At 37.1% G+C, this 12,150-nt stretch overlaps 1 protein-coding gene across 32 annotated transcripts in view; it reads right to left on the reverse strand.

The window, feature by feature from the left end:
* LOC590790 (mucin-17) overlaps positions 1 to 8,594 on the reverse strand; it is a 75,870-nt gene extending 67,276 nt beyond the window's left edge. For 22 of the 32 annotated variants that reach the window (XM_030973280.1, XM_030973218.1, XM_030973263.1 and 19 more), the window contains exons 1-2: positions 8,295 to 8,589; positions 496 to 621 (exon numbers count right to left, since the gene is read on the reverse strand). In XM_030973280.1, the coding sequence (XP_030829140.1) occupies positions 496 to 621; positions 8,295 to 8,361 (193 nt within the window). In that variant the 5' untranslated portion in view covers positions 8,362 to 8,589. Of the gene's footprint in view, positions 1 to 495; positions 622 to 8,294 lie in introns of all 32 variants that reach the window. The other 10 variants (XM_030973311.1, XM_030973371.1, XM_030973350.1 and 7 more) reach the window with 3 other exon arrangements.
* Positions 8,595 to 12,150: the final 3,556 nt, after the last annotated feature.

Genomic DNA, 12,150 nt, shown 5'->3' on the forward strand with positions numbered 1-12,150 from the left:
TTCATTTTTTGAAATTGGGGCGTTTCCAATACTGGTCTTTACCTTTAATATTACGATTAAACTTGTCTCATGCAAACTGATACAATCCCACTTGTATCAAAAACGTGTGCCAGGTATTCCAATGTTCGATTTAAAAAATTTGATGAATTTTCAAATACCCGATTTTCAAATTTAACTGCCAAAATATATATATATATATATTGCATCCAATAAATAGTTACATGTATTACATTAGATATCATGGATATTTCTCAAAATATAGAAATGAACTATAATGTACAGCTTGGCTGAGGACCCCTTTTAAAGAGGACTATACTTTTCAATTTTACTAAATCTCTTCTTGAATTTTTTGTTGCAAAATCTTTCTTTTTTCTTTTTTTTTTACAGAATTCTTTTGAAGTTTTCCAGAGCTTTTTGCCACAGCCCCGGACATGTCAGAAGAACACATTGTGGCACTATGTGGGTTAATAATAGCCCCTTTATACGTGTACTTACCAGCACTTTCTGTACATTCAATGCCTTGCGAAAAGGGTACGTTACATTCGCAGACATAAGGTAGCTCTCCAGGAACATCCCTATCATAGCAATTGAGACCGGAGGAACACTGATTCACAGCACATTCTATATGGAAAAGAAACAAAATTAAATGTTAAAGATTTAGCTCATCAAGAATATTTCAACAAACATGTATAGCGAAGACCTAGATCTACATACTTTACAATTTGATAATTCAATTTTTTGGGGTGTATAATATTGTGCAATTGCGCACAATAGCCAATTCAGATATCAACAGATATGACTGATAGTCCCTGTCATTCTGCAAGGAGCCGAGACTCTAGAGCTCCAAAAGCCAATTCCAAATAGATTCTAGGTCTAGGCCAATCATAATTGGTTCGCTGATGGTCAGTGATGGTTGGTATAATAAGTAACGGTTTAATCAGTTACAGTAACCTCGTCTTTAATACACAGACTTGAGATTGATTGCTTGCAAGTTCTCCAATTAGATCCTCTACAAACTTTTTCTGTCAAATTCAATTTTCATAGTCAGACAACATACAAACTCCATGGAGCTCCACCGCCGTACGCGTCGCGTTAGCTCCCTGGAGTTAACTACATACATGGTTAAAGAATACACACACAAATAGCGATAGATGGGACCACACGTACACTTTTCAACAGAATTTGATCAGTTTAGTTTAGACTCTAATTCGTCACATCGCTCTCTCAAACGGAACTCGGGAGTCTCAATACAACTCAATTAATATGACATACCGACAATTTAGAATTTCACTGGACATTGACGGGTATTGGGTATTACTATTATTAGTAGGCTGTTACTAATATTAGCCGAATGAGTTCAAACGAACCGCGAGTCTTGGCCTGGATTATGAACACGCCCCACACCCACCCATCCACACGCACATACACATACACCAACTACTCACGCACGCACACTTTTTTCTTATCTTTTCCGGCGTCGGCGAGCCTTTGAAATCTGCCACTAAATATACAGCAACTTAAACAGTATATAAGATGCTGACTAGAGGACGAATTATTTCATAGATAATTATGCACATAATCTAAAAGTTTCATTCAATTACAAAGTCGAATTTCTTGGCAGATATGCGCAGATAAAGAAATCGATGACTAATGATGAATGATGAAAACAGGTTAGGCCTATATGATATTTATGTTTCATAAAATTTAAAATCGCTATTAAACTAACAAATGTTAGGAAATCACTTGGACCAATAATCCGATTTCATAATATTATAATTTAACATGCTACATTTTTAAATGTGGACTGATCCATGCACTTTTCGTTAAGTTTTAAAATGGACATGTAGACTCAAGAAATGAAATCCGACTTTTAAAAAAAAATCTACTATTCAACTGGACATAAAGTGTATTGAACGCCAAGGGTGACGATTCGTGATCCGCAGGTACTTTTTTTATTTTTATATGACCTGTTCATGATCGAATTGGTTCCACTACGCTGTATGCCTACATAGCTAAGAAAATCACCTTTACGCATAAAAAAAAATGCAGATTATTCTCGCAGAAGAGCAGCGCAAACCTTTACAGCCAATAGAATAAGTAGCAGAGCAAACACGAGCTGTAGACCTAAGTCAAGACATCTTCACTAATAATCTTAACAAACCAATTGAAATCGAAGCAACTCTAGCAACTCCTGTCAACACAGTGTAATGACTTTCGCAAACTCTCAACCCTATACCTAAAAAAAAACCAATACAAAGACTTTGGATGATTTCCTTAAGACACTTTTGACCAGAGAATGAGAGAATGGCAGCTAAATTGAGAGGGAACACCCTGATTCCTAGACGGGGCATCTCGATGTATGGGGGAGAGGGAGTTATATCACACGAAATTTCAACCCACCAATTTAGTCAAAATATGGCTCTGGATCCATGCATGAGCAAAACAAATCAATATTATTCTCGCGGCTTGCCGACTGCACGGACAAATCTAAAATAAATTCTCGGAAAAATTGTTTTAAGCATTTTATAAATGGAGTCGTGTTGTCACCTACACTTACATGCCCCAACCCTTTATATGCTTTTAGAAACGTTCCTGCATGTGAGACACACACTAGGTTAATAAGGGTAGTTAATGAGAGTATTATAATGAGAACCAAGAAGAAATTGAAAGAGAACAAAAAATAGACAATAGGCTTATTTGAGAAAATCAGATGTGGCATTTTCAAAGTGACGTAAACTTTTCAGCATCGTTGGATTTTAAGTGTGGGTTAGATAATAAAGTTCTTAGAAGATCCGAATGGGTCGTCGTTAATCACGGGACTATTTTACCAAGCACTTGCTAACAGTTTTGAAAAATCTAACGCTTGCATGTCTAATGGATATACCGGTCCTCAAAAAAAAAACAATGAACTTCACAACCCCTTACACATATTCAGCTAGTAAAACTAACGTCTGTTTTTTTGTCTTCGCTTTAAAATCATTACACCAAGGGTACATTGTTGAACCCGAGTGTATTATCATTGGTGGAAGAGTTCAGCACTTGTTTGCGATCGATATCATGATGAAGGCTATAGTTTTTGGCTTCGGGTAAAGAACACAAAAGTTCCGTTACCAATTATTCACATGAACAAAAGAGACCGTTTAAACAAAAGATGCGTAATCAATGCTTGGATACAAAACATGATATCAAGCACAACACATTATGTAATAATCAGTGGGTATATGTCTCCACACAATTACACATATTACATACTATTCGACATGCTCTAATCAAACCTTCATTTTTAAACAAAATATGTTTGCAGGAAACGACGGACAATATCAATAGCTTAATTCTTGAGTTCCAAATGGATTGGGAATTCATTGACATGTTACGATTATTTTGTAATAAATTTATATTGGTGAAAACGGAAAGAATACCGGGTGAAAAAAAATGAAGGAAAAAGTTGGTTAATATCGTGGAGTTGCGAGTAGCTACTGAGCATGCAAGGATATTCACTGAAATCATTTGCATGATGCAGATTATTCAAATAAATATTTCGAGTCCAAGTCTCCTCCCCCCCCCCCCCCCCCCCCCACCAAAAAAAGGATGGATGTTTATGCCTACCTTTTGTACTTTCCTTGACGATAAAAGGGACAAAAGAGAAACGGGAACAGGAATGTGAAAGGTTGTGAGAGGAAGAGACATAGAGGGAGAGAGGGACGGCAGACGGACAGGTAAACAAAATCACAGAGTCCGATAAAGGAAAGGATTGACATAGAGAAACACACAGAATGGGAGTTAGAGAGAGACACCGAAATAAAATGAGGGAGGATGAATAAAGTGAACGAGGGGAAAGAACAGGATAACGCGAGAGACGGAGGCACGGGATAAAGAGAGAGGAGCTAGCAGGAAACTCTACCCCATCCCCTCTTTAAAAAAAATAATAAGAAAATTAATAGTAATAAGAGTGTAACAGAGGTTTAAAATAACCTATGAAGTGGTACGTACAATTTAATTCAGACCTTTCCAATCTTTTATGTAAACCTACTTATTCAGGAATGAGCAAGAGTGATAATAGGTCATTTATATTCATTTTATTCACATCCCAAGGACTAATGCAAACCATTCCTTTGTTAAGGATAAGAACTATACAAACTAGAGACAAGACTCTTTCAATCTGTCAAGCTGAAGGAGAATAAAATGGCACTTTTGGCAACGCAATAGGGGAAGAAATTGTTTTTTACGTAGTTCATTCAGCTCTTTCAGTCTGGTGAGTATTTGGAGCGCATTTTCATAATATGAATACAATGTACAGATTATATACCACCTTTTGCAATCAAAACTCGACACTATTATACAGGGGCAGAATCATGATTTTGTAATAGAAGGTAGCACAATTTGGAGGGTGTGGTCAAGAGATAACAAAAGAGGTCATCAGGATTTTCAGAGTGCCTCTTTAAATTTTAACTTCTTACAAGGAAAACAAATCGAAAGGGCATTTTGATGCTTTGTTACTCAACGAGAGGGAGACCGGGGGTAGATTCTTATTTTAAAATAAAATTTCACAATTGTAGTGTAACCTAGATAATTGAGTGCAAGAGTAAACATTAAAACAGGGTTGGACAGACATTGACTTACTACTGCATGTCTCTTCTAAAATAGAATAGGATGAAAATAAATTAAATTACTCATATTCTTTTAGCAACTTTCTTTCTTTTTTTTCAAATAAAAAGAAAAATACAACATGATAGTAAAACTATATACATGTTTTTTTGTTAATCAAGCTGAATCCAAACTGACCCATTCCTGGCCATTCGGAGTAAAATGATACTTTATTCAGTGTGGTGTCGGCCTCCTGTGTGTGACTGGGGTATTCACACAGACTCCAAACCGACCGGTTCTTAGCTATCCAGTGCAATATGATTCTATACTCGGCTGGTGTTGGTAGCGTGGGTGTGAACGGGGTTTTGGGTATGAGGGCCATCTTGCTTCTCCTCGGTAGACTGCTTTTCCTTTTATCATCCTATCTCAGATTCATAAAGAGACGATCCCAAAAATCGAGCCCGATTTGAATAAAGAGAACCAATTATGACAGTCCTTGAAGCGACTTTCATATAAAATGTAAAGGAGGGGTAGAACTATTCTTCCAGAAGCCTTTTTGAGGCGCACTTTTATTTACTTAACTCTGAAGGGCCATTTCACTTTATCGCTATCTGTTATGCTTATGCAACTAGAATCTTATAATACTTTTGGAATGTGTTTGCGTTTATTAGGCAGCTTTCTTATGCCAATGAGCTAAACAAAAATAACTTAGTCCAATGTGATTCAAGGTATTCGTTTTTTGTCGGGCGTGGTAAGCTTACGATATATCTATATTTTTTGCTCGTTTTAGAAAGCAGTTTTATCGTAACAATACGAACATGGCGTAGTCTTATGTCATAAAGAGTTGTCGGTTAAATTATATAGGGGTGGGTATATTAGAAATTTGGTGGTTTAGACTTTTCGTCCCAAACAAACCAGTTCAAATAGATTCAAATTTTATTCAACATTTTACAACAATGGCAACTATCGAGATAAAGCTTGCCAGTGACTTCTATGACATAGCAACATGATAGAACATACATACTTCACATTGAAATGCAATACTTTTTCACAAGTAATTGCATTGTTAGCATCCAGAGCCTCGAAGAAAAGAAATGTCCATACATTTGTATTTGCGACCTTTCCTATTCAGCTCTCCTCCGACGAGAAACCTAGCGTTTTTAAAGATCAAAAACAATTCGCACTATTTTTACAGATGCGTCAGACAAACCTTTTCCTGATTTGAATAGTTTCGCTTTTCTAGAATATTTACCTATGGTATTATTCAGTCCTGGTAAACAGGGAAAGGAATTCCGAGTGGGAATACCAGAAAAACAAAATGTGCTAAGAGGTCAAACATATCAAGAGCATTTAGTAAACTATGGATGCTTCTAATTGTGTAAATTCTCGAGTCGCCAAACATTCTGCAATTGTTATATTGCGTAATTGTTGTAATGGAACGCTCTGGTGTCCAACTGAGCAACAGTTTGCAGGCACAGACCCTTGTCAGAGCCTCTTACAAATAGTTTCATTCACATATTACAATATTACAATTTCAGTAGTCAGTATATAAATTGCATATATTACGTGGTGTTAGGTAGGGGAGGCATAATGTTTATCCTACCTAGAAACAACTTATGTACGCCATTGTCATTCTGATTATTAAAATACATTTATTCGTAACATGCGAATGAAATCATTCGTATGGGGCACTTAAAAAAGATTCGTTCATTAAATTAGGTTACATCCCGAGCATTGCCAATCCGCAAAAGATATTTCTTCAGCCTTTGAATAATTTACTTTACCCTTTTCTTCATGAAGTCATTTATTAAGGGATTAAGGGAGTGACGACCCCGAACGATATATTGTATAAATTTGATGTATAGATTTGTATTTGAATGGAAAAACTACAATAGTGAAAAAGGAAAGCCACACAATCTAAAGAGCTCGGGTATTTTATTTTTTTCAGGGATTATGAGGAATGCAATCTTCTTAAAGTTACATAATGTCTCCTTGGCATTATTGAAGAATGTGCAAAGTCTGATCAACTAAACTTATGACCTTTATGAGACAATCTTTGTATCTCTTGATACGTTTGACCTCTTAGCACATTTTATTTCTGGTATTCCCACTCGGAATTCCTTTCCCTGTTTACCAGGACTGAATAATACCATAGGTAAATATTCTAGAAAAGCGAAACTATTCAAATCAGGAAAAGGTTTGTCTGATGCATCTGTAAAAATAGTGCGAACTGTTTTGTTTTATCTTTAACACTAGGTTTCCCGTCAAAGGAGAGCTAATACGTCACAAATACTTTCAAATTTATGGATATTTCTTTTCTCCGAGGTGCTGGATGCTAAATTAACAAGACAATTACTTGTGAAAAAGTATCCATAAATCAAGGTAACTGTTTTACAACTATTGGGAAATGGAAGTTCTAAGAGTCATTCAAACATCTTCATCTAATCTATGTAAATTTGTATGAAAATCGATGCTTGTTTCATGATGAAAGCTCACATAAAAATGCTTTTACTTGTAAAAGTGGAGAAAAAAATACTTATGCTGTATACAGCATCATTACCATGATTGCGTTGCATAATATCTGGGACTCATCCACTAGTGAAATTCGTGCTTCTGATTGGTCATTGGCAGATTTGTCATTTATCATTGGAAAAGGGCATTGTGAAACGGGTCCTTGAAAATGGACATTCCCTGCGGACAATTTAGTGGGCCTTTTACTCTGATATTTTTTTTTCTCGTATAACTTTACAATCCATACATTGTTATGCAAACTTTAAAATCACTCAGCCACACTCTGATTATTTCGATTTCTAGCACTTTAAATCCGGTAGACCGTTTCAACAAAAGACGTATTGATCGTTTTCTCTATTATTTTATTGAACGCATTTAATCATCTTTCTGGGAAAGTTTACGTTCGAATGCCTTTCTGCATCTCCCAAGAATACTCTCAAAAGTCAACAACTTACCGAACAAAGTATGTTCACTCGTTAAGAACTAAAATGTTAAATCACTATTTATTTAAAAGGTCCCGGGAGTGACCACTTTTTTAAAATGTCACATCAAAACTTTTAACGCTGTACATTAAAACTATGTTGTGTCGAATCGAGCATGTCCAAAGTGTTTATCTAGCATTTTGATAAAGTAGTCGATCCCCGGTTCTCATAAATGGTGATTTAAAATTTTAGTCCTTAAGAGTGTACATACTTTATTAACGCTGTCAAGAGTTTGATACTGTAAGGCTCCATTTGACCCGAATTTGTTTAAACTATTAAATAAAATAGGAGGCCTAATAACTATCATCGTATGCATAATAAATCAACCTTAAAAACATAACTTCAAGTTAAGCAAGTTATACTTCATAGATTTAGGATGACTGCAATATGAGTTGCTGTACTCGAACTTTCATCCCAAAAGAAATAAATATTTCAATAAGGATAAAAGAAACGCCTAAGATTTTTAATTTCACAATGCAAACACTTATTAATAAGGTGTGTCGAGTCCACGAACTTTAATTAAAGCTCAGCAATGGGGATGGGAAGTAAAAGAAACGTTTCGCGCCAACTGACAAGCAAGGAGAAAAGACGACGCACTGCCCCTACAGCCACACCCTTTTCCCATTGACTCCACACAAAAGTTACGCCATACTAGCATACACACACACGCACACACATCACGCACCCATTTGTAGTAACACGTGTAAATTGACTTACCCTGAGCGACCGTTATATGCACAAGAATTAAGCAGCCCAGGACGGTCGAAATCATCTTGTACTCCATCTTGAGTATATTAACGAAGACGATAAACGTCTACAAAATCCCTCTTCGAGGGTATACTACTCCTGAGAGAATAAGTTTGAAAGTATTTCAGGCAATTATTGCATATCCGGCGAGGGGTAAAGATGAAGTGGCGTTGTGGTCCCAACGTCTCCGGTGAGGTTCTTGAAGTCACGTCCTAGCTGGGGAGGAGTCAAGAAACCACTGATGATTACTTGTGAAGTGGGGCAGAAGATGGTGCGAGTATTCTGAGGAGCGCACGCCTGAACTACTCGGTGTGCTCATCCGTATCGCTGCGACGCCGGCTCCTGAAAGGATGGAATCCTGTGATACAATGGCGACTGTTCAAGAAAACTCTCATTGCCTGTGTTGAGGAATAAAAGGTTCGGCTGTCTCTCAAGGGCTTGCGGACAATGCTAAGAGTTACCGCGATCCACACAGAATGGGACGAGCGTTGTCAGTTTACCCCCTATCTATAGAATTGGGATCGCACCACGCCCCGGCTGATGCATTCTCAATGGGGAACTCCAGGACCAATGAGGGACCGCGTTTCATTTATTGCTCCCCTCTTTCGTAAGGGGGGACGGCCCATTCTGTTCTTATTCATCTCATCATGGCTTAAACCACAGTGATCTGTTATTCAAGCTTAAACCAATAATTACCATTGTGATTCAAAACAATTTCACTCCTTTATGTCCGACATATATGGAGAGCTCAGGGCCCATTCAAAAAAGATCTTTCGCCAATAGGACAAATAATTATGTCATGCAGATTCGAATGAGAAAAGGTTTGTCTAGGGTTGCATAACTGAATGTCATCAAAAGACGGGCGCGCCGGTTTAGAGAGTAGCCACAATTGAAAGGAGTGGTTAGAATATGTATGCGGACATGATGAATAACCCTCGCCGGAGATAAACGGACACCCGACAAACTCAATGTAATGAATTTGATTTATGAGAAAATGGGGTGCAACTTAACAGGGTGCGATGGGAATGGGGATATGACAGGTAGAAGGAGAATAGGACTGACTTTCTTAATCCATTCTCATCATCTAAGGGAAATGTAAAATAAGTGAAAGGGCTAATTTGCAAGTTATTTCTATAATTCATCATTATGTCACACTGATTTACAATATAATCTTATACGGACTTGTCTAGATGCTGAACTTGCTTTGACAAGTAGCAGAATAGAAATAGAAATAGACTGTCACCGAATTGAAACGAAATGATGAAGGGGAATGTTAAAATTGAACTCTGTTTTCTCAATTTCAAGGTACCGATCAATTTTTTGTGTGGTACAATGGGCAATTTTTTCATGTAATCAAACTTAGTGCATAAATCTTTGTGAAGTTACAAATTATTTCATTCAACTGTTACGAGTAACGATCATGTGCAGATAGCTCAGTAGGTACAGTAGTGGTCTTGTAATCCGGCGACCCGGGTTCGAAACCAAGGCGATGCGCTAGTGCCATTTGGTAAGGCACTAATCCTCATTATCTGCTGGTCTCTCGGAGAGAACCTAAAGCAGTCGGTTTGTTTGTTAGGCCATGTAAAAAAAAAAAACATACATGTTTAGCGTCCCCGCCCGCTTCCTTTTTGGGGGCCGCCTCCTATTTTTTTTTTATTTTTTTTTTGAATTTTTTTTTGGAATTTTTCTCGAAGAAGAAAAACACTGTTATAATGGATCTATTTCTGTTTTTAAGTAAAAAAAAAAAAAAAACGTCGGCGGCCATCTTGAAATATAGCTCCGAATGTTAGGGAAATTGTACTGAGCGGCCATTTTGAAAGAAAAAAAAAGAGCCTCCTCCTTCCTATTTTTCGAAAAAACAGGACTCTAAACATGTTTTTTTATTTTTTTATTTGGCCTTATAGCGCTTGGAGACTTCAGTGGAAAGCGCTTCATAAGCACCGTATTTATTATATCATCATTATTCAAATTTGATTGTATTACGAAAATGGCCTATGCATTACAATTATCAAATTAAGGGCATTGTAACTGTATTTGTTTTTACTTGTTTTATTGCCCAGGAACATAATAAATACATTACAAAGTATACAAAGGAACAAAAACATAAGAAACAGTCATCTTATTTTAGATTCTCAATAATCCATCCACAAGTTGAATTTCTAGCTTGATTCTTATGTCTATTCATTTTCGCGGGGGAGTACGGTCATTGTGTTGCGATATTTGACATGTACGGCCATAAACTTCTCACCCAGTAACAAACGTGTCATTTACCATTAACACTCTTCATCTAAAATATCCACACACAGCCTTAGATAAAGGAATAGACATGATTGAATTACTGGTGCCGGACATTATTTTAGCGCCGTTACTTTAATGCCAAAGTCACCCAGTGCGGTAGGTAGATATAGAAAGATGGGTGGATGGATAGATAGATAGATAAGGCGTCATTTCAGAGGTGGCGTGGTCGAGTTGATATGTCACCGGACTGTGGATCACAAGGTCCGCAAGACATAGATCTACATTTGTCACTCTCAACCCAGGTGTTAAATGGGTAACCGGTAGGATGCGAAAGTTAATATGGTTGGAGTAGCAAATGCGCTTGTAAAATGGCGACTGACTAGAATGCTCCCCAGGGAGTGGAAATGTGCATACATTGCGTTGGAAAAATTGCAGTAGTAGTAGTCCCATCCGATGAATACTTAAACATGTGTACTATATAGTATAGATATATTTCAAGTTTATCCATATTTCTAAGAAAGTTATTGTTTTGGACGGCTGGACTAGACCTTGACTGCTTTGTAAAATTAGATCTTGAGAACAAAGAGAATCAACGATGAGAGATATATCAGTTTAGGGATAGTTCCTAATTGTCGATTTCTGATGAATGATTCACCGGATTATTTATTTTTTAAGGGTGACCTCATTTCAAAATATTGCCATACTATAAAGGTGTGTCCGTTTGAGAATTGATTCACCATTTAAGTCTATTTGGACGTCTGCCTCTGTTCATTGTTGATTTGTCTGGCTGTTTGATGAGTTGATTCATCCTGATGGGGCTACTTAATTAAACCATGAATGAAACCCTTCTACTTTCGCTTTTGTACTTCGGTCACACGGACAAGACCGTCACCGGTCAAACAATGGACCGAATAAAACCTACCATTGAATGTCCTTTTTAACTAATTTGGATTTAACATTTACAAATTTACTAATAGAATCAGTCTACACACAACATCTTTAATTGATTGTAATTAAGCTATGGTAATACAAGAATACTCTACTATTTCGTAAAATGAAGACTGTTATTGAATGTTCTAATATGTGCACACTTGTGTAATGAAGGAAATATAAAATGTTTTGAAAATAGAAGGGGGATAAAAGAATAAAATAAATAAATGAATTTTAAAATTGCGCAAATGACCCGGATTTTGTCGATCATCGGTAGTTTCGGGGTCGCGCTGGCATGGCGGTGTGACTGGGATACTTTACTGTAATAAAGTATTATTGTAATTGGAACAATCTCTTTGCCACCCCTTTCCCTGTAAATGTAAAGGTCAACAAGAAGCAGATGAAACAAGGGACGCTGTATTGCTTAAATGTTTTTGCTGAAGACGACTCATTTTGAAATTCATCTTAATTCAATTCAGCGCTCATGTAACGAGGATCCACAACATCGCCACTCCCTTCAAAACTAAGGCGTAGACCTATTGTGCGATGAGTAACGCCACGGTCATATATTGACCAATCAGCGTGAGGGACATAGACGTTTACGATCGCTTCCACATGACCTCGTTTTTCATCGTGACGTCAGCGGTCAATATGAAGC

This window comes from Strongylocentrotus purpuratus, unplaced genomic scaffold, assembly GCF_000002235.5.
Source record: "Strongylocentrotus purpuratus isolate Spur 01 unplaced genomic scaffold, Spur_5.0 spur5_contig_865, whole genome shotgun sequence".
NCBI classification, from domain to species: domain Eukaryota; kingdom Metazoa; phylum Echinodermata; class Echinoidea; order Camarodonta; family Strongylocentrotidae; genus Strongylocentrotus; species Strongylocentrotus purpuratus.